A 21,098-nucleotide genomic window follows, 5' to 3' on the forward strand; every position below is an offset into this window, starting at 1 on the left:
AAATATGGTAACCCTAGCTTACAGTATATACTTAACTGGCAGTAGCTGACACGAACGTCCTGTATAGTTCTTGACTGGTAGTTCAATAGACACAAACAATTGCCTTCTCCAGATATATTGTACGGACGGTTACATCAATTTGGGTATAAGCAGTAGGTTAGCGTACATGAAGTCTCTCTCTGCCAATCTTTGATATGCACTGGGTTATAACTATGCGATAAGTCACGTGATGTAGTATTGTTCCATAACAGATAGGAGAGAGGGAGCACGAGCTTCGCACTGTCCCTTCAAAAACGGAGTGATAACGATATACCAATCATACAGGTAGCTGAATAGAACAGAGGCACGAATATGAAATGCGATAATTACAATACAGTAACGGTATAATGTGCGGATTGAGGGTAGCATATGGTCACCATGTGAGGTCGAATCCCGTGTCCAAGATACCATTACATAACGGCATGGGTTGGAAAAGGCAAAAAGTTTTTTATTATGTTTTATTAAAATGAAATGCGATAATTACAATACAGTAACGGTATAATGTGCGGATTGAGGGTAGCATATGGTCACCATGTGAGGTCGAATCCCGTGTCCAAGATACCATTACATAACGGCATGGGTTGGAAAAGGCAAAACTTTTTTATTATGTTTTATTAAAATGAAAGGAGAAAAAGCAGAAAAAAAGGAAACGGATGGCGGAGACCAACAAAGGGATCCAAAATGGCCGCCATCGACAATTACCGGCGCCGCTTATTATACTGTGTACTTAGTACCCAGGAAATACCTGTTATCGTTTCGTAATCGAATGTGACGAATGGCAAATTAGTATGGGAACGAAATTTTGGTTAACAGATGTGTGTTATTGTTAGCAGCCGAAGATCACATTTCCCAAAACAGTGAGGGAACGAATTTCCGCATTAAGAGGTACGTAAGCGGCGCCGTTGGGAAAAGTATACAAAAACAGGCTAGAAAATATACAGGTAAAAACAAACGCATCATCCCCGAAGTGGTTGCGAGAAATGTCTGTCAATCAAAATCTACTTCGGACTTCGGTTTGCCGCCACAATCGGTCACGCAAGAGAAATGTACTTTCCACGCGCGATAGCTTAAAATCAATATATTACAACGTGGTGGGGTCGCGAGGATGCCGGGTTGCACCAATGTCAATGCTCATCATAATATTTTTTAATGCCGCCGATGGTGGAGTCCTGCCTATGCGGGAACTGCCCATTCGTGGCAAATCTCTCTTCACGGTCACGAGCGGATGTGGTCGACTGACGTGTAACGCGAAAACCATCGCGGGAGCCGTAAAAAATCTTCTGGCACGAAACGTATCCGTAGCCAGCACGCGATCGGCTCTAGGACGCAATCGGTGTAGCGTTCCAATTCGAGGTGCTGATGCATATTCTGGTATAGGCGGCAGGTGGCAGGCGAATCTTCGTATGAGCGTCTCCGGCATCCGGTACTTTAGCGCGACTCTCGGTGGGGCGGTTCGAATGTCGGGTACGAGTTTCTGGAATTGTAAGCAAAGCCGGCAGCAGTTGCAATATAAATACTAACAAAAGACGAGCAAAATAAAATGGCAAACACGACGGTAACAAGCAAATGTAGAAGGAAATGGCAAAATGCACATATGGCAGGCAGCGAAACAGAGCGTGGCTCCTCTCGTTTAGGCGGGAACCTAGTACCGCTATCCGATGCAATTACCTCGACTCGTGGTGGTGACGTCATCCACGTGACGTAGGCGACTACTCCTAAAAATGAGGGGAAAAAGACAGAAATCAAACTGGTCGGCCAAAGCACACCGAAACACGTGCATTTTGCTGGCGAGTTAAATCTAGTATCGATATCAAATCATCGGGATTAGTAATGTTGACGTGATTTAATGAAGAACTTGGTTTGCCAATTAATCGATAGAAAGGGGGATAACAAGTAATTAAACATCACAGCACGCCACTTAACATATCGTAAGTGTAAAAACGTGCGCCCGGCTACTTCAATAATTGCTTCGAAGACTATGCCTTACATAAAAATGACGTATCGACCGGTAAGATACATCGTAAACAGTAAGTGTTAGATCAAATTTCTCCAACACTGGATAATTACTTTATCCAAAAACCGTATATACACTAATAGTGTCTGATCGTGGATCATTTCTATAAAAAAGGCGTACGGGCGAGACGCGAGTCGACCGAACTTCACTTCAATTTCGTTATCTAATGATGGAAGTTAATAGCATGAGTTAAAATTGCAGGTTTACAACCCATAGATTCCCCGGCCGGTAGAATCGCTGAGTCACGCGCAAGCAATTCCCATGTCTAAAAACGATTTGGCGAGATAACATGGCCAGAACGAGGAATATGGCGAAGACGCGTAAATCCCTCAAACTCACACATTACACACGACCCGGGAGAAAAAGCGAAGTCGTAGAACCGGTACTTCGGCCATAACCTTAATTAACGAGTTCCTTAAGTAGCGCTAATGGGCAACGTGGTAGTTAAAATTAACAGATTCGTGACTATACCAAAACGTCTCACGGATCTCGGTAACCAAATGTCAGTAATAGGTAGCCATGCCATGAAATGTACAAATGTACACTGAAAACTCAAGCAAGTAAGTAAGTAAGTATAAGTAATGAATAACTAGGATATTCCTCGCCACGACATCTGCGTAAGCGGTTTGTTACAAAAAGCTTAGAAGTGGGCCGCGATATAAGGTGGCAGCCACGGAATAAAAAAACGAAGAATATCGGCCTGGTGTAAATGACTATAGTAGTCGACAAACACCATGAATACCTGAAAACAAATAAACAATTAATGAATAATGAGCGCAGTTTGCGAAGCAAAACTTGAATGAAAAAGAAGCTAGTTTTCTGCAAAAATGAATGAAAGGTCATACTCTTGCAAATTCCGAGGCGCCGTCAAGTGTCGTCCGGAAGTCGAAGTTTTGTATTTAGGTACCTTTATTCAGTGCATTAGCGTACGGCGAATCGTGGGATTAAACGATCCAAAAAATTACGCGCCATGTGTTAAATGTATATCAAATTAGAATACATACAAATGCGGTCTGCTGAGTTCGGAGTCAAAAGCGCGTATTGGTAGCGTGATACAGCTCGCCGCGATACGGTCATTCATACAATCTGAAGTTACGTTAGATAGCAAATTGCCTCATGGGCGTCTGAAAGAGCTGAGATCGTTATCTGATTGCATTCATCTCTAATCGTGCGCTCGCGAATGTTTACAGTCAAACCAAAATAACGAAGGAAGTCAGAGGCAATTATTCAATAGGGTAGCGATGCGATCTCAAAAATGCATTTATATACAAACGAAGAACTAATAAATGACATCGTCAATTCCGATTGACCGTTACCGATAAGTATTGTATCATTTTGGCAGCAGAACGCAACGTTGTGATTACCAAAAGAATCAGTCGGAGCTTTTATTAAGCTCGATTCAATTCCCGAATCAATTAGGAATACTCGGTTAGTTCCATAGTCAAAACAAATATCAAGTAAAATGCATTAGATTAGTGTAATGTAGAGCGTGCGAACTGTGATGTAATATTGAAATTTTCGTACAACCTATTCAAATTAATGAAGCATAAAGTGGACGCTTTTCGATCAAAAGTTGCGTCTTTAAAATAACTAAAAGTGAGTCAAACAATCAAATTAGTAGGCTACGAACGGGATCACGGGTATGGGCCCTGCATTCCGGGGAATTTCGCCGTTCACTCCGCGGGAAACGACATCATTATAGCCCGCGTCTGCCAGATGGGCGGACTGATTGATTTTTGTGGGACTATATCGTTTTGTAGATTATCATCGGATATGCCGGATACTGTAGCGGGTTCATCTCCGCGGTATCTAAGATCGTAATTATGCGCTATTTTATAAGGTACACCCGCATCTGATTCGCTGTTGGTTGCCATAATAACAAAAACCACAATAAATTTACGAATATAATTGAAATATCAAAAAGCGAAATTTTATAACACGAAAAATTGCAGTCAAAGGTATATGCGAACTGCCAGCCGACAAACAAATTCAGAAATCGTATGAAAGGGGTAAATACCGGATGTGTCTTGCAGTCCTGGTGTTTTAAGTGAATTTCCGTGTCTTCACAAGTGAATGCTAAATCCAATGGTGGAGCAGCATGAAGTCTTTTCGTTTGAACCAAGTCTCGAACTCAAGGCACCATGCAGGATTAGGAGCTGTCCGTTAGTCTGTGATAGTATACGGCAAGTCTGTGGTCTACGGATAGCAGCTTACAGTATATACTTAACTGGCAGTAGCTGACACGAACGTCCTGTATAGTTCTTGACTGGTAGTTCAATAGACACAAACAATTGCCTTTTCCAGATATATTGTACGGACGGTTACATCAATTTGGGTATAAGCAGTAGGTTAGCGTACATGAGTCTCTCTCTGTCAATCTTTGATATGCACTGGGTTATTACCAGGGTTGCCATCGACATGGACCCAAAAATAAGGACAGTCGAAAAATTAGGTGAAGAGTAAAAAAGCGTTTTGGTGCATAGTCTACTCTGCGTGAGTTGAAATAGCGGTCTTTCCAATGGCCCCGGGTTAATGTCGCAATTGCAGATATTGCAATGTGGAAAACAACTCCCTGCAAGCTTCGTTTGATACTTTTGAATTTTCTCAATCGCTATGAATAACGTTTTTACGCTTGCTCATGTCATCTAATCAAATTTGGCCTTACTAAAGTAGTTAAAACTATATGTGGAATATAATTTAGATAAATTAATCAATGATTTATAGCTTGACTACTTTTTAACCCAAGTGTTGACTGCACTGCTTCCCTTTTCACTACACAATAAATGCAGCCTTCCCCACAGCTTATTCTGCTGTAGACTAAACAGCAGAAACCTGGTCCTACTGTTTACTGCTAAAATGAGATCCGCTGCGATAGCTTGGTCAGCCTAAACTGCCACCACTGCCGCTATAGCTATATTTCCCCATTTAGATATAAATCGTAAGGTAAATAGGCTACATAATGGAAGTTCCTCCCATTTATGTCATAAAACCACAACTCAAAAGCCTAATTCCAGAATATTATTCAACACGGATACAAGGGGAAAACGATCGAAGCTCTGTAATTGTTGAAAATAAGGACGCACATCGAAAATAAGGACAGTTGAGTTTTCTAAGACCTGGCCAGGGTTGTAACCAAGTCACAAGGCTCCGAGTCACTTTTATATTTTTGACTCGAGTCAAGTCGAGTCATTTTCAATTCCCACCGAGTCCAAGTCAGCAAACAGAGGATCGAGTCCGAGTCATGGTATTATGACTCGAGTCCGAGTACAAGTCATTGTGTTGACTGCTCAGTTTCCAGTTAAAGTCTTCCTAAACCCACTTTTTAAACTCTGTTTGGTGATATTGAATGGTTCGCATTTATAATTTATCAATTTAACTCACTTTTAGCAGTTTCTGGTCACATTTTCAAGCACCTGTACCAACAAATGAAATCCCGATAATGTGTTGGCTTCGAAATTACAATGAAATGTCGGTCTTGGCTGTCTGAATCTCGAGTCAATGACTTGCTTCGAGTCATGCGCAATGACTCGAGTCCAAGTCGAGTCAATACACAGATTGACTCGACTCGAGTCATTTCCGTATTTTGAGAAAATGACTCGAGTCGAGTCATCCAAAAATCGTGAGCCGAGTCGAGTCATGACTCGAGTCATTACAACCCTGGACCTGGCCCTTCAAAATAAGGACAAATCTTAGAAATAAGGGTGGTATGGCAACCCTGGTTATAACTACGCGAGAAGTCACGTGTTGTAGTATTGTTCCATAACAGATAGGAGAGAGGGAGCACGACCTCCGCATTGGCTACTAATCTGGTGTATCGAATTCGACTCGAGTTTGTAGCATTGCTTTTTCACAAAATGTGCGCTGTATCTCATCGTTTTTATTCCACACGTTCTTAGAATTCTAATTTTACTTTGCTCAAATTTCAAATTGATACATAGTTCGAAAGTAATAACATTTCACGTTTCCCAATTTGTTGAAGTATAATATTTCACGTATCCCAAACCAATTTTTAAAACGCATCAGAACTCAATGTTGTTAAAGTCAAGATAAATCTAAATTACAAATTTCAGTTGGCTCAAAGTCAACACTATTGAAATCGCGTGAAAAACCAACTGCTTAACACCATCGAAAAACAAAAAACTTTCACAGAATGAAGATTTAGGATGGCACAAGAACATGCCGATCGGCACAATCGACGTTCAGATCGAGCATTAACGCTTAACGATTTGAAGAGCTTCTTGGAGGTACAGAACTTCAATATACAATTGAATAGTATATTCATATTGAAATGAACCCAATATTTTCGGGACACTGGTCAGGGGTAATGGTCAGCAACAATTGAGTGCTAGGATACGAAAGTGGAATATTTTATTATAGGGCATCTTCCCTACCCTATCCCAATGCCTGGATGGGGGCTGATGGCTATGTTGGTTTGTTTGTGTTTTCATTGGTTTTTGTCGACTACTATGGTCATTTACATCAGGCAGATATTCTTCATTTTTTGCCGTAACTGCCTACTTGCAGCACGGCCCACTTCTAGGCTTTTTGTAAGACACTACTTTCGTGGATAAGATGGCGAGGAGGAGCGTAGATAAACCTCCAACAGTTAGGTGGGAATTCTGTAGTCGACTTCGGTCGGACTCGAACCCGCAACCCATTTGTGTTGCAGCTGTGGATTATACCACTACGCTATCTCACCACTGGCTGATGACTATGAACAAAGTTGACGATATTAACAAACTTAACGTACCTAATCGATATTGAACACCGGCTCAATCTGGTTAGCTCAGCCTAGGACTGCGATAATGCGTATTTGGCTGTGTTGGGGTCGAATCTTTTCGAGTCACTGTAAATATCGAATCTGGAAGACTCGAGTCAAGTCATCTCAAATATACTAATTTCAAGTCAAATATTTTCAGTTGATGTCGTTTCATTTTAATAAGCAGAAGCATACGCATTAGAGCCGTTCAAAATTAACTTTTTCACATTCTACTGGCTACCCCATGTAATTGTTGGGTTGTTCGAAAAAACGATGCACAACAAATTTGGCTCAATTCCAACCAGTACAAGCAAAGTTTTGGAGTACAAAATTTGGGATTTTTGAATAGTATGTAAGGTGGCAAATTCTTCAATCATTTATCATAGGTTTTCCCACGGTAAGTACTATGAGTTGAAATCTCAAATTTGAACATCAATATCTACGCTTCTAGTGGTTCGAACTGAGTCAAATTTCTTGTGCATCGTCTTTCAGACAATCTAACAATTTCATGAACAACAAAATCTGAATCTGAAATCTGAAAAAAATTATATTTGTTTTTATTAAACAAATCCAAAACTTTTTCTTTTATAGCAATGTCACTATAGGTTGGAATTGGGCCGAAATTAATCTGCAGCGTTTTAGGTAACCTAACAATTTTATCGGGTACCCAGTTAAATTAAAACAGCCCTAATACGCATGAATGAAAATAAGTTGGAACATGGTAACTAGAAAATTTCTGTGCAATCCCTTTCCTAAGCTAGTGAAACGACATGAGGTGCCGTGGGTGAGTAATTTAACGTAAGCAGTGTTTTTGACTGAAATGCTGCATAAAGACTACATAGTTAAAGGCGGAGTATAATGTATTATAAATAGAAATAATTGATGACTTTAAAAGTGACTCGGATATTTGTTTCTGAGTCACGACTCATTCCAAGTTTTCGTACGTTGAGTCCAAGTCAGGTCACTACATGTCAGGGCAGAGACTTGAGTCAAGTCATTCAGAAAACGTGACTCGAATCAAGACTCGAGCCAACACTTGTATGCAAATTATTAAAATACTAATTTTGATTCAGAAAATTGAAGTTTCAATCAGAATATTCCGGATCTTGATTGAGTAAATATAGGTTTAAATGATCCACGTAATATACAGCTTTGTACTTATTAAGATAGCCACATTTCTCATTATCAGTACCAAGTTCATTCTATGCATGGCATGTTTGACAGAGTCATGGCATTGCATTGTTAAATAAAAGTGTTCAATATGCTTTTCAGCTCCCCAATTCAAATTCAGTTGATCAGGTATTCCCTCGAGGCGATATAAACATCCTCAAGTTTTTGGCGATTACGATGAGCTGAAATAAGAAGACAAACACGTATAATTATGTACTTGATTTACAGATTACTGTGTACTATAAACAACGACTGTTCTAACCTTCCTTGGTATACCAATGAAATAGTACTCGCTGGAACATCTCCTTCGTTATATTCCAATCCCTGATCGGATTCGGAATTATATCTATACCGATCTTTCGCAAAAAATTTATGCGTTTTCCCGGGCTGCCATCCATCCACTCGTAGATAGCTTGATCGATCAACGGCTCTGGAATGCAAACACTTCTAATTCCTTGGGTTGATCAAAAAAATCTGTCTTTTAACAGCTTTAGTGCTCTTGCCCCTTGAGATTTCATGAAATTATTCTGTCTTACCCTTTATACAATGAGCGGCGGAAGTAAATAGGATTGAAGTATTAGAAAATGTGTTTACAACCTCAGTGTTGAATGCGAAAGGGAAAGATTGTAATCTCCTGATTGTCTGACTACATCAGTGGTTCTCAACCGGGGGTCGGCAAAGCATTTTCAGGGGGTCCGCGGAACCTCGAAGTTTGAAAAATTACCATCCTTATTTGTATTTTTTTTAATTGGGGAAAGCATGAGACAGTTTAGCTTCATAATTGCTAAAGCTTAAGGACTCACATCATTAGAATAGTCGTGTGATATAAAATAACCTACTAAACAAACTTATTTTGATTACCAAATTGCCAATAGCCTACTGAAATTCCTAATTGTTTTCTTAATCTCTCCCAATGAAGGGATTGAAACCTCGCCACGAAATCCATTTTCTCCTGTGCTATACATAACCACTCTTCCAAAATAACTTCAAGATGAGATGCTAGATATAACAGACTAAGCTGGACGTTATATGTTCAGTAAATACTCTGTTTCTCCACATTGGTGCCATATATGTCGCGATCATACCCATTGGTGTCGTCGGAAGCGTTGCGCGTTAGTATTAGGCCTCCGTCGTCTGCAGGAACGCATAAACCAACATGTCCCCAGATTTATCAGAACACGTGCATCACGCTCAGTGAAAAGCTCACCCTTAACTCATCCGCTTTAGATTGATGCTGACCGATCAGAGGCCATTAATTCTGCCATCGGCAAACATCTGTTAGATAATCTGATTTGTGCGAAAAATTATCGAGACGACCAATTTCGAATCGTTGGGCGGGGCTGTTCACAATTCCATTTGTGTGCCTTGGAGTCGACTTTTATCAAAATACACCAACCAAAATTCTGTCAACAAAAGGAGTTCGTGTACCACCTAAAAATAGTACATTGAACGCTCTCTCTTTCATGCTGGTGACGTCATATTTTGTAATACGATTGTTGATATACAATGTTCTTTCCAATTCTCTACTACTTGCTGACGATTACCCCTGACGAGTGTCAGCCGAAAATATTCGGGTTTATTACAATACGAATATACTATTCAATTGTATATTGAAGTTCTGTACCTCCAAGAAGCTCTTCAAATATTAGGCCTCCATTCGCCAGCACCTATCTTTGTGGCAATATTTTCGGCACTCGTTCATATGAAATCGTAGACGGGGATTTCCAAGAAAATATATGCAGCTGCGAAATTCGCTTCGAACTAATAAAAGTCTACCCAATTTCTACATATAGTATGATGCTATTTTCACGAAAAGTCATTTGTGGCTGGCGATAATTGGGCTAATTTTTAACGAAAACTTGAGGGGGTCCGTGGGGGCCAGTGAAGGTCCAAAAGGGGACGTTGTGTATTCACGAGAGATCGCAAACTTGCTGATTGATAGCACTGACTCGATGGTGATCTTATTCAGTCAAACGAAAGCTTTAGAAATGAGATGTTGCTATCATGCAAATCTCGTTATGTGACATATAGTCAACTTTTGTACCACATGCCCTAAAATTGTTTTGAATATTTTCTGTCACAGAAAATCGGCATAGGTTAAGCATATATCAACTCACTGGAATCAGGTGTGTAGTTGCAAGCCCTTAACTGTGGATACGAGTTTTTCATCTTCGGTCCATGAGTTAGGAAAAACCGTTTTAAATTGTCTCTGCCTGTTAAAATTTATGATCAAAGATGAATATGATGATACAGAGCATATTGCAGTGAGTCTAAATAACCCCAATCATATATTGCAGCGTGTCAAGGGAATTACCAGTATCTTGGATGTTTTTAAATATACACACAAGATGTTTCGGTTTGGGCCAAACCTATTTATATCGAGCCTGCCGGGGTTATGTATGGCTCGGGACCAATTCACACCACCATATTAAACTGCTAGCACGGGCTGCACGGCGTTACGAGTAATGCGAACTATATCTGGTAGACGGTACCAAGCGTATTTTTTTAGCCACGCAGGCAGGTGACTAAAGAGGCATTTTGTAGATTTTGAGCTAAGAGCAATTTCCTCGTTTACTAGATTTTGTGATAAAATGTAGGCTACTCCATGTCTGGTAACATTTAACTTAAAAGCATTAACTCAGATACGAGACGACTGAAAAGTCACATATTGAAAAGAATGGACATGAAACTATGTAATCCATGCTAAATTGCTTAACCCTGTTCACTCCGAAGTTGAATCAGACTACGTCCTACTAATGAACAGTAAGAACCAGTGACTTTTGTGTACTATTATATAGTGATGGTGTGAACGTGAGGTGAGGTTCACGTTCTGTGTGTGAACCTCAGAAATTTAGAGGTTCTCGTTCACAAACTAACGTTGGTAGCTTCTGCACTGTGAACCTTTTTCATATATTACAATTTTCACTTCATTATAACATCTTTGGTTGAAATTTATTGCATTTCAACTGCGGGCCACTCTATGCATGTCGCTGGCAGCATAAAAAAATCAACACTAAACCAGCATGCAACTTGAAAATGGGCAATTCCATACACAGACAAACGATGTTCACATCACTACCTCTTCAAATCTCCTGAAATTTGGTACACGCAGAGATGAGCTTATTCGAAACAGGATGAACTTTATTTTATGAAAATTGGACTTTGGGGTCAAAAGTTACGTCACTTTGAAAATTGACAATTTTCTGCTCATTTCGGGTCTGCATATCTCCGGTTTTATCATTGTAATATTCAAGAAGGTGTAGCTAGATGTTGAACGAGAGTTGAGATACGGCACTTGGATTTATCTGAATCTTGTCTGATCGTCTATATTTCCAAGTGAAATTTAATACCCTGGAGGTTAGGGTCAAAGGTTAAATTGAGGGGGAAATCTAAATTCAGTCAGGCGTTACACGATTTAGACAGCGGATTGCTCCAAAACATATTAAAATATTTTGGAAAAAACGATCTTAAATGAAAGTTTGCTTCAAGGAGAATTCGTTCATAGCTGTTTGATTTTGGTTTTGAAACTATAAAGTGATGAAATTGCAGTTTTAAGAGCACATTTGTACATGGAAATGCAGTACTAGTAGGGCGTGTTCGGACATCGAGTCTGGGGTGTGTGCGGGCAACATGTCTGGGGTGTGTTCGGACTGTGTTGCCATTAGGACATCGTATCTGGGGTGAGTTCGGACTGTTTTGCCCCTCGGACATCGTGTCTGGGGTGTGTTCGGGACATCATGTATTGGGTGCGTTCGGACAGTTTTGCAACTCGGACATCGTGCCTATAGGGTGTGTTCGGAATATGTTGCCATTTGGACATCGTGTCTAGGGCGTGTTCGCACATCATGTCTGCGGTGTTAGGACTGTGCTGTCACTGGGCCATCGCGTCTGGAGGGAGTTGTTGGGACATCATGCCTGGGGTGTGTTCGGACTGTGTTTTCACTCGGACATCGTGTCTGGAATATGTTCGTGCTGCGCCAGACATGCCTCAGACCTGATATCTGCGCACTATTTTTATCCGGACATGTGCTTCGGTGCTGATATCTGCGCACTAAATACCTCCAGGCATGGTCCGGACCGGATATCTGCGCGCTTAATTGACGACAGACATGCGTCAGACGTGATACCTGGATTACCTGCGTCCTAAACGACGCATGACCTATCTGCAGGGTTGCCATACCGTCCTTATTTCTAAGATTTGTCCTTATTTTGAAGACCCACGTCTTAGAAAACTCAACTGTCCTTATTTCTAAGAAATGTCCTGGTTTTCGACTTGCGTCCTTATTTTGTCTTATCTTCAATAACTACAGAACTTCTATCATTTTCCTCTGGTATCTGTGTTGCAATATCTGCAATTGTGACATTGACCTGGAAGCCATATGAAAAAGACCCCTATTTCAACTTATATTGATACCCCAAAATACAAGAAGTGTATCAACTGCTGCTGAGGATACCTGGGGCATTCCATGCTGACAAAAACCAGCAATCATTCCTCCCCAACGATTGCACATCGCAATATTCCCCGATTATAACATCGCAAGGAGTTTGCTTTCTTCCAGGACCAAGGCTACAAGCTTTGTTACTGGAGATCTTGCTCCATACACTCAAAAATAATTTTGTCTGAACTTGGTGTACAGCCTCTTCCCATATTCGTTGACGCCTCCAATCACAGCGAGGTGCAGAAGTTTGGTTTATCACCCTATGGGGGCCCAAGACCATCGTATTGCTTTTTTTTTTGGGGGGGGGGGGTGACGAAGTGCTGTTTCGGCCCTGAGTAAAGGTAAACCTAGACCTGCGCGGTCGTGAGATCAATGAAGCACTTTCTGATAACAAGGAGTTGCTGGAGCAGATTGTTTCTGGCGAAAGTATGGAAAATGATATATGCCACGCCTCGTATAAATACGCAGTATGCACGAAAACGCTTTTAAATGCCAATCTAATTTTTCGACTGTCCTTATTTTTGGGTCCATGTCGATGGCAACCCTGCATATATGTCTGCGGTTTTTGCTGATATATGCGATAGCTGGGTATACCCACAGTAGTGATAGCTGAGTATATCCACAGCTATCACTACTGTGGATATGCTCAGCTATCACAGATACCACTACTGTGGATGTGGAATTGTGGATATACTCAGCTATCGCTACAGTGGATATACTCGGCTATCGCAGATATCACCAAAAACCGCAAACATAGAGGTCATATATAGGTCACGCGTCATTTAGGACGCGGGTATCACGTCTGAAGCATGTCTGTGTCCATTCAGCGCACAGATATCAGGTCCGGACCATGCCTGGGAGTATTTGGTGCGCAGTTATCAGCTCCGAAGCATGTCCAGATTAAAATAGTGCACATCACAAACATATACTCATCTATCACTACTGTGGATATACCCAGCTATCGCAGATATCAGCAAAAACTGCAGACATAGGTCATATATAAGTCATGCGTCGTTTAGGACGCAGGTATCCCGTCTGACACACGTCTGTGTCCATTAAGCACGCATATATCCGGTTCGGACCATGCCTGGGGGTATTTAGTGCACAGGTATCAGCATCGGAGCATGTCCGGATAAAAATAGCGCGCAAATATCAGGTCTGAGGCATGTCTGGCGCAGCACGAACATATTCCAGACACGATGTCCGAGTGAAAACACAGTCCGAACACACCCCAGGCATGATGTCCGAACAACTCCCTCCAGACGCGATGTCCCAGTGACAGCACAGTCCTAACACCGCAGACATGATCTGCGAACACGCCCTAGACACGATGTCCAAATGGCAGCATATATTCCGAACACACCCTATAGGCACGATGTCCGAGTTGCAAAACTGTCCAAACGCACCCAATACATGATGTCCCGAACACACCCCAGACACGATGTCCGAGGGGCAAAACAGTCCAAACTCACCCCAGATACGATGTCCTAATGGCAACACAGTCCGAACACACCCCAGACATGTTGCCCGCACACACCCCAGACTTGATGTCCGAACACGCCCTACTAGTACTGCATTTCCATGTACAAATGAAGTGTGCTCTTAAAACTGCAATTTCATCACTTTATAGTTTCAAAACCAAAATCAAACAGCTATGAACGAATTCTCCTTGAAGCAAACTTTCATTTAAGATCGTTTTTTCCAAAATATTTTAATATGTTTTGGAGCAATCCGCTGTCTAAATCGTGTAACGCCTGACTGAATTTAGATTTCCCCCTCAATTTAACCTTTGACCCTAACCTCCAGGGTATTAAATTTCACTTGGAAATATAGACGATCAGACAAGATTCCGATAAATCCAAGTGCCGTATCTCAACTCTCGTTCAACATCTAGCTACACCTTCTTGAATATTTCAATGATAAAACCGGAGATGTGCAGACCCGAAATGAGCAGAAAATTGTCAATTTTCAAAGTGACATAACTTTTGACCCCAAAGTCCAATTTTCATAAAATAAAGTTCATCCTGTTTCGAATAAGCTCATCTCCGCGTGTACCAAATTTCAGGAGATTTGAAGAGGTAGTGATGTGAACATCGTTTGTCTGTGTATGGAATTGCCCAAATCTCAAAATTTTTACAAAAGTTTTGCTCGTAATATTCAGCTTTCCGTTTGTGAATATTTAGTGACTCTCTGCTGTGAGATGGAGCATCAATCACACAACATCAAGAGCGAAACATACTACATACTACATGTATACGTAGTCAGCGAATGCTGCTTATTTAACCAATCAATGAAATTGATATCGTTGTCTGATGTAAAAAATGTAGCAAGCGTACGAGTCCATCTCAACTTCATGTTTATAGTATAAAAAAACCAAATACGTGCGATTGGGGGGTTGGCTGCTGCTGTATGTATTGCTTGTTAATGGGGTAATATCGGTGGCAAGTGTAGAAACCCGTTTTACACTCAATATCAACGTAGCAATACTAAATGCCGAGCACATTGTCCAGTCTAGCCTAAACCGTTAAGGCAAAAGCTTATCTTGCCTTGCAAGTCCTCGCCCAAATTGTTACCACCACATATCCGTGAATTGCCTTAAAATTTCAAAAAAGCCCTGCTTGACCACCTCTTGTCGTTACACCAACACTGTTGCCCTACCTCGCCCAGACATTGCTTCATTGATCATTTGCTACCATCGTTTAATTTTTTTTATATTTTATTTTAATAATATCCTATCTAATACCGAATACTGTGCATGCATATTGTCTGTACCACCACCACTGCCGTGTGTTATGTATTTTGGTTGGATGAAAATAAAGACTCTCTCTCACTCTGCCCCAGTTGATACATTTGGCGACGTTTTAAACATCAATATGTACTTCATCATTGTGGTATTATGTGGCCAGAGTCATCGCTAGGTATCGTGTACTGTAATAGAGGCTATCACTTGACTGAAATGTAGGGTTGGAATTAGCAATATGACGTCACGGGGTTCACGTTCACGTGCACACAGAACCTTTCAAAAAGTTCGTGTTCACACAAACCTGAACCTTTCAGAGGTACACAGCATCCCCACAGTATTATATTTGATCCTCATATAGTCCATATATGTTTTCCTAATATATCGAGTCTCAAGCAAGCAGAGACTATCAAGAATGACATGGGACGCACATGAAACATTAGATATAGGCCTATCTGCACTGAATTACGCTGTTTGACCCTACTGAAGCCCCCCAAAAGCTCCCCTTATTCTTCAGTGCAGTCTGCTATGCTCGTGGTCTAGGACCGCATTGACATATAGGTCTACGTTCAACTTACTGCTTGAGATATGCTTTTCCACGGATCTAAAGGCCTCTTCTTCCGTTATATCAAATATCTGCATCAAGTCGTCAGTCGATATTTTAAGCCCCAGTCTTGCAAAGCGGTGATAGAGTAGGGGAGGGACCGTATCGGAAATTTCTTTTATTATCCCTTTGAAAATATAATGCTATAACGAGATTTCCTTCTGATGTTTCCTTTGAATTTTTGTTTTGTTGCGAAAGCCAAGAATGAAAATCCGATAGTAGTTCTCGAAATTAGTGCTCACCTTCTAGTGCAGGGGTGGGCAACTTCTCCAGTCGGCGAGCCGGATTTAGGAAAATTAAGAACTTGGCGGGCTGGATTGCTGATTTCGATACATTATTCGCCCATTTATCCACATATACAAGGAATAAATCGTATTTAATGAATGTATTTTAACGACAGCAATGTAATTTCAAAGTCATCTCTCGCCAATAATGACGAAGACAATGTGGATTTGAGAACAGCATTGTCATTCAGGCAACACCATGTCTTCTCTCTGTTCAGTGATCAATCAACCCACGGTGCAATTCTTAATTAAGACTTCAAGGCGTTCGATAAGCCCGGTACCCCAAATTTACCAAGATATCAATTCATGAGGGTTTAGTAGGTGACGAGATAGCATGGTTGTTCAACTACGTGGCCTATTTTATCTCGATATTGAATTCATGCGGCCTGTGGCCTATATGAAATTTGAAAGTGGTCATGACCCGTTTTGAGTCGGCGACCCCTGGCATAAGCAGTGTCTTACAGAAGCCTAGAAGTGTGCCGTGCTACAAGTCGACGGCTACGGAATCAAAAATAAGAAATATCAGCCTTGTGTAAATGACCATTGTAGTCGACAAACACCATGATTACCACAAATAACATTAAGGTTGAGTACATCGTAAATGCCAATAACACTGGTCTACACGATTTTGCGCCAGGACTTCTTTGGGTCAACTATACCTAATTTGGGGGCGCTGAATACGAATCTGACAATATTTTGGCTCCATCACGTCTTTTTGAGATATTATATATGTTGAATATTTCTACTTTTTCGAGGTACTGAAGTAGATTTTGGCTGCTTGCAGTACTACTGAAGTGGTAATGTTTTACAGCTACTTCAACATCTACCAGAACAGTATTCTGGATGAGCTAATAACCTTTTCAATTTGGTTTTTGTAAAGTAGAAAGTAGTTCAGGGATAAGATTACACCACTACCGTACCTCCAGTTAAATTGTCATAAGAAACGCGTAAAATAGCCCCTGAATTACGGTAACAAAGTATATTTTTCGAAGATTCTACCTATGGGTGGTGTCATTATACTCATTTTGCATTAATGCCGCGAAACATCTTGCGATTCCGTATGTAGACACCTCCGACAAGATACCGAAAAGATAGCGTAATTGTGAAGCGTCCGGCTTCTTGATCGGTAGGTCATGGGTTCGATACCTGGCCGTGTCAGACCAAAGACCTGATTAGTAACACTGGTATCCATGACTTCCCTGCTTGGCGCTCATGCATTACTGGGAAAGCATGGAGGAGTGGTGCATGACTTAGAAAACCGTAAAGGCTATATTTGCACTTCCTTGTCCAACGGCGTATGCACATCATGCACTCATGGTATGCATATGCGCAGATCGTGTGTATGTGTATCATGAGTCAGTATATATGCCGCAAAAAACATCAAGGAGAAAAATTAACTACGTCCTTTCCTTTCCGACTAACTGTTGAAAGTATGCGACCACCCTCCCCCGACCAAATATACTTAGGTATTTACTGACTTTTAGTAATTCTCAGACCTTTCATTTCGTCATCCACTTGAAGAAGTTTTGACATGTCTTAGAAATTACAACTTCTACTTGTAATCGAGTAGAAATGTAAGGCGTTGATTGTTCTACATTCTACTTAAGTAGTAACACTGATCACTACGACCGGCTCTAGTTCATAGCAAAAATTACGGCAAATCAAAATCCACCAAAAATGTGAAGCTTTTTGTATTTAGAACTGGCGGTTTAACCATGCAAAACACTAACAAAAAGTCTCGAAATTAACCGATGCTAATCGCTGGCTCTGTTCGAGCATAGAACACGTGGTATTTGGTATACGCCACATAATGACCTATGTCGAGAGGGATCGACTGTCCTAGAACCGATGCATATTTATTTCCATTATGAAGTAACACACTCTTCAGGTTTCATGTTGAGCTGTTAGTAAGCAGTCTCCATTCATCTGGTTGTCTATAATAGACAATGCAAAAGAAGCCCTTTACATCGTGGCAATAAACCAAAAGAAAAACAGTTCAGAAAAAGCTTTCCTTGATTCCGATAAAATGTGACAATATATGGAAACTGGAGAAGGAGAATTAGCATAAGTACCAGGAGGAGATTGATGATGATAAAGTCTTTCAAGTCATCATGATAAGGTTTGGAAAAGCAGACATCCTGTTTCTTTTAATGTTTAATGCCACATATTCTGGTCATGTACCAGAGTGAACAATTCTATTCTACATAATATACCAACAATACAATGTTTATTGTTTGCAAACTTTTACGGTTCACGAAAGAGTGTGCTGTCACAAAATGCATTGACCAATTAAATCTGCAGGACGGATGTATGAAGATAGATAACGTAACGTAGAACTAGGTACAGAGCTACGAATCACACTCAATCTCAAAACGAAGAGTGCATGTATATAAAGATGATAACTGCTACCGACTAAAAGCAGTTGCATCCTCATATAAATTTATGGGTCGAACAGAGGTCCTGATCGAAAGAATAGTAGAGAACCACTGGATTCAAGTTCAACGAAAACTCAGTTATTCTGTTCTACAACAGCCCAGGTTTCATCATTATTGATGATCTCAATAGCAATGTTTGATCTGTTGCTGTTGTACGTTGACCATAATGTCACTAACGAAATCCGAAATTTGATTAATTCATGAATATGAGAAAAATACATACAGAAAAATTCTGACGTGATTGAGAAATTCTGACGACAGAATTGGATTCAGCAACCAAAAATTAGCCTAGGTCAATCATTGACTTTTTTCAGGCAATTTCTTTTTTCAAATTTGTAGACCATTGTAATTTCATGGGTCGAAAAGAGCTTCTGATTGAACGAAGATAAAGAATTACTGGATTGAAGTTCACCGAAAAATCACTCATTCTGTACTACAACAACCCAGGTTTCATGATAGATGATTTCAATAACAATATTTGATCTTTTGCTGTTGTATGCTTACCGTGATGTCACTAACGAGGGCCGAAATCTGATTAATTTATGAAAATGCGAAAAACACATAAATGTGGCATCATCATTCCTCGCAAAAGAACATAAAGGCAAGTTTCCCACAGTTAGCCTTCTGCTCAAACAAGATAACATGCTGGTTATGATGATGTCAGCATTGTGCTTTCAGAAGCTTAACCAAACACAGAATCAGCATATCTATGAGCCAATCGCTTCTCATATATTCAGATATCCATCCTGTCCTAAGAATCGGCACAACTTACTCACATCCCTAATTTTGACGAATTGATTGAAGATGACCAGCTTATAAAATCTCGGTAATGTTTCTGACGCATATGTGAGTTATCATCAAATCAATGTTTAAATTGTTTTAATCCATATCTATGTATTATCTCCTTGGTCACTATATAATCAAATAATAGTTTACGTCTAGGCTTCTAAATTCGAATATAACATAATGTGGCCCCACGCTGGTAAGTTTGCCCACCCCTGGACTACACTATTGAGTAACGTAAATGCCATTAGTATCCACACACAACTACCCAACAGCGCACGAAACATTTTACAAAGTACTCACCTTCTGCTGTCTCCTCCGATAAAGGGCGCCGTATCTCTAAAATATATACGATTACACGTTATTGTCAGGTTTGATGAAATGTTCCTTCACACTATAGCTCTGGACAATACATACTAAGGTAAAGGTACCATAGGCAATATCGAGATTCTCGAGATATCATAGCATGAATGCGAATTTGAGACTTCTAAGGACTGTTTAAAAATGTCGATCCTCTGTGATCGATGGTAGCATTACGGGATGATCACAAAATTGAATCAATTCATTCTATAAAGAAAAGTTTCATTTTCCTTCTTGGACGATGTGACTGCGCGGGCTCTATCTTCTCTGTTGTGAATGTGTGATCAAAAGTCACGTGTATGAGTCGATCAAATCAACAGGAAAAATTATTGTGAATCGCAAAGGTATACTTTCAAGGGGGCACTACGCTCTAAATATGTCATCTAAAATTAAAGATAAAAGTGAGAAAACTTTTGGCAGTAACCACCGTATTCGAACTGCACCGAAAAGAGTATCAAAATAGTCCCCACAACTAGGGCTGGGCAAAATCGAGCACTTGAATGATTTGATTCTGAATCAAGCATTATGCTTCGAGTCGAGTATTCGAGTATCACTCATTATGACATAATAACGGAATGTAATATGTAATATGTCCCAGTTCAAATAAGTACCTTTTATGCCACCCTCAGCTCTTTTGGTAAATCTGACCATGTGGGTTAAAAGAGGATTCAAAAGACATGCAATTACTAATATTATTGACAAAACTCAATTTGAAAATTTCTTTCTTTCAAATAAACACTCACACACGGTGCTGTATGATAACAATGAAAGGTAGGTGGGCCTGGGGGCGCAGACCAACAGAAGTTTGTTTTATCATACTATGGAGGACCCATGACCAACGCTTTGTGTTTTGGAGGGGGTGGAGCTCCAATTCATGGAGATAGTGTTGCAAATTGCAATGAGAGTTTGTGCTGTTGCATCATGTGGAGGCAAGTGGGGAGACGTATCATATGTTTTGAGTGTAAAGGCTAAACAAATACGACTGTAAGAGACAGTGTCGATAAACTGCATCAGTGATGAAATACTTGCCAGCAATTCCACAAAAGGTTGATATGCTACGATAACCCACAATGAAGTGTAACCTCCGCACCACAGAGATTGCACGTGTGTTTTGAGAATTATTTGAATACGGTGTTTTTCTGCAGAAAATGGCCGCTGTCGAATTTATGTTTTCAACTCTTTCTTAGATAATTTGAGGCGACATCATATTTAGAGCACACTACCCCTCTAATCTGTTGTTCGAGCTAATAATTTAATTGAAATTTAGTAGTTCAGTCCAACTTTTTGGTGCGAAAATCAGCATTGAAAATACAACAAAGTGACTCACTCGAGGCTGTTCTCCAATCGTTCATGATGAGACAGATGATTTTGGAAAACTAACCTACTTATGTATACGAAACCTTGAATGTAAGACAAGACATTATAACAGTTATAGAATTTTGCAAATTTTGCAGTCATTTCTGTGAAATAG

General features: G+C 40.4%; 1 protein-coding gene across 1 annotated transcript; it reads right to left on the minus strand.

Annotated features, from left to right (window-relative positions):
* Positions 1 to 7,656: 7,656 nt before the first annotated feature.
* On the minus strand, positions 7,657 to 21,094 carry LOC145441039 (uncharacterized). The gene is made up of 6 exons (XM_080318824.1): positions 20,955 to 21,094; positions 19,571 to 19,606; positions 15,740 to 15,892; positions 10,100 to 10,195; positions 8,245 to 8,412; positions 7,657 to 8,164 (listed from the first exon to the last, which is right to left on the minus strand). The coding sequence occupies exons 1-6, from the start codon at positions 20,977 to 20,979 to the stop codon at positions 8,100 to 8,102; spliced, it is 543 nt and encodes a 180-aa protein (XP_080174950.1). The 5' UTR covers positions 20,980 to 21,094; the 3' UTR covers positions 7,657 to 8,099.
* Positions 21,095 to 21,098: the final 4 nt, after the last annotated feature.

Source organism: Botryllus schlosseri, chromosome 6, assembly GCF_051294905.1.
Source record: "Botryllus schlosseri isolate E-star chromosome 6, Bs_hap1, whole genome shotgun sequence".
NCBI lineage: Eukaryota > Metazoa > Chordata > Ascidiacea > Stolidobranchia > Styelidae > Botryllus > Botryllus schlosseri.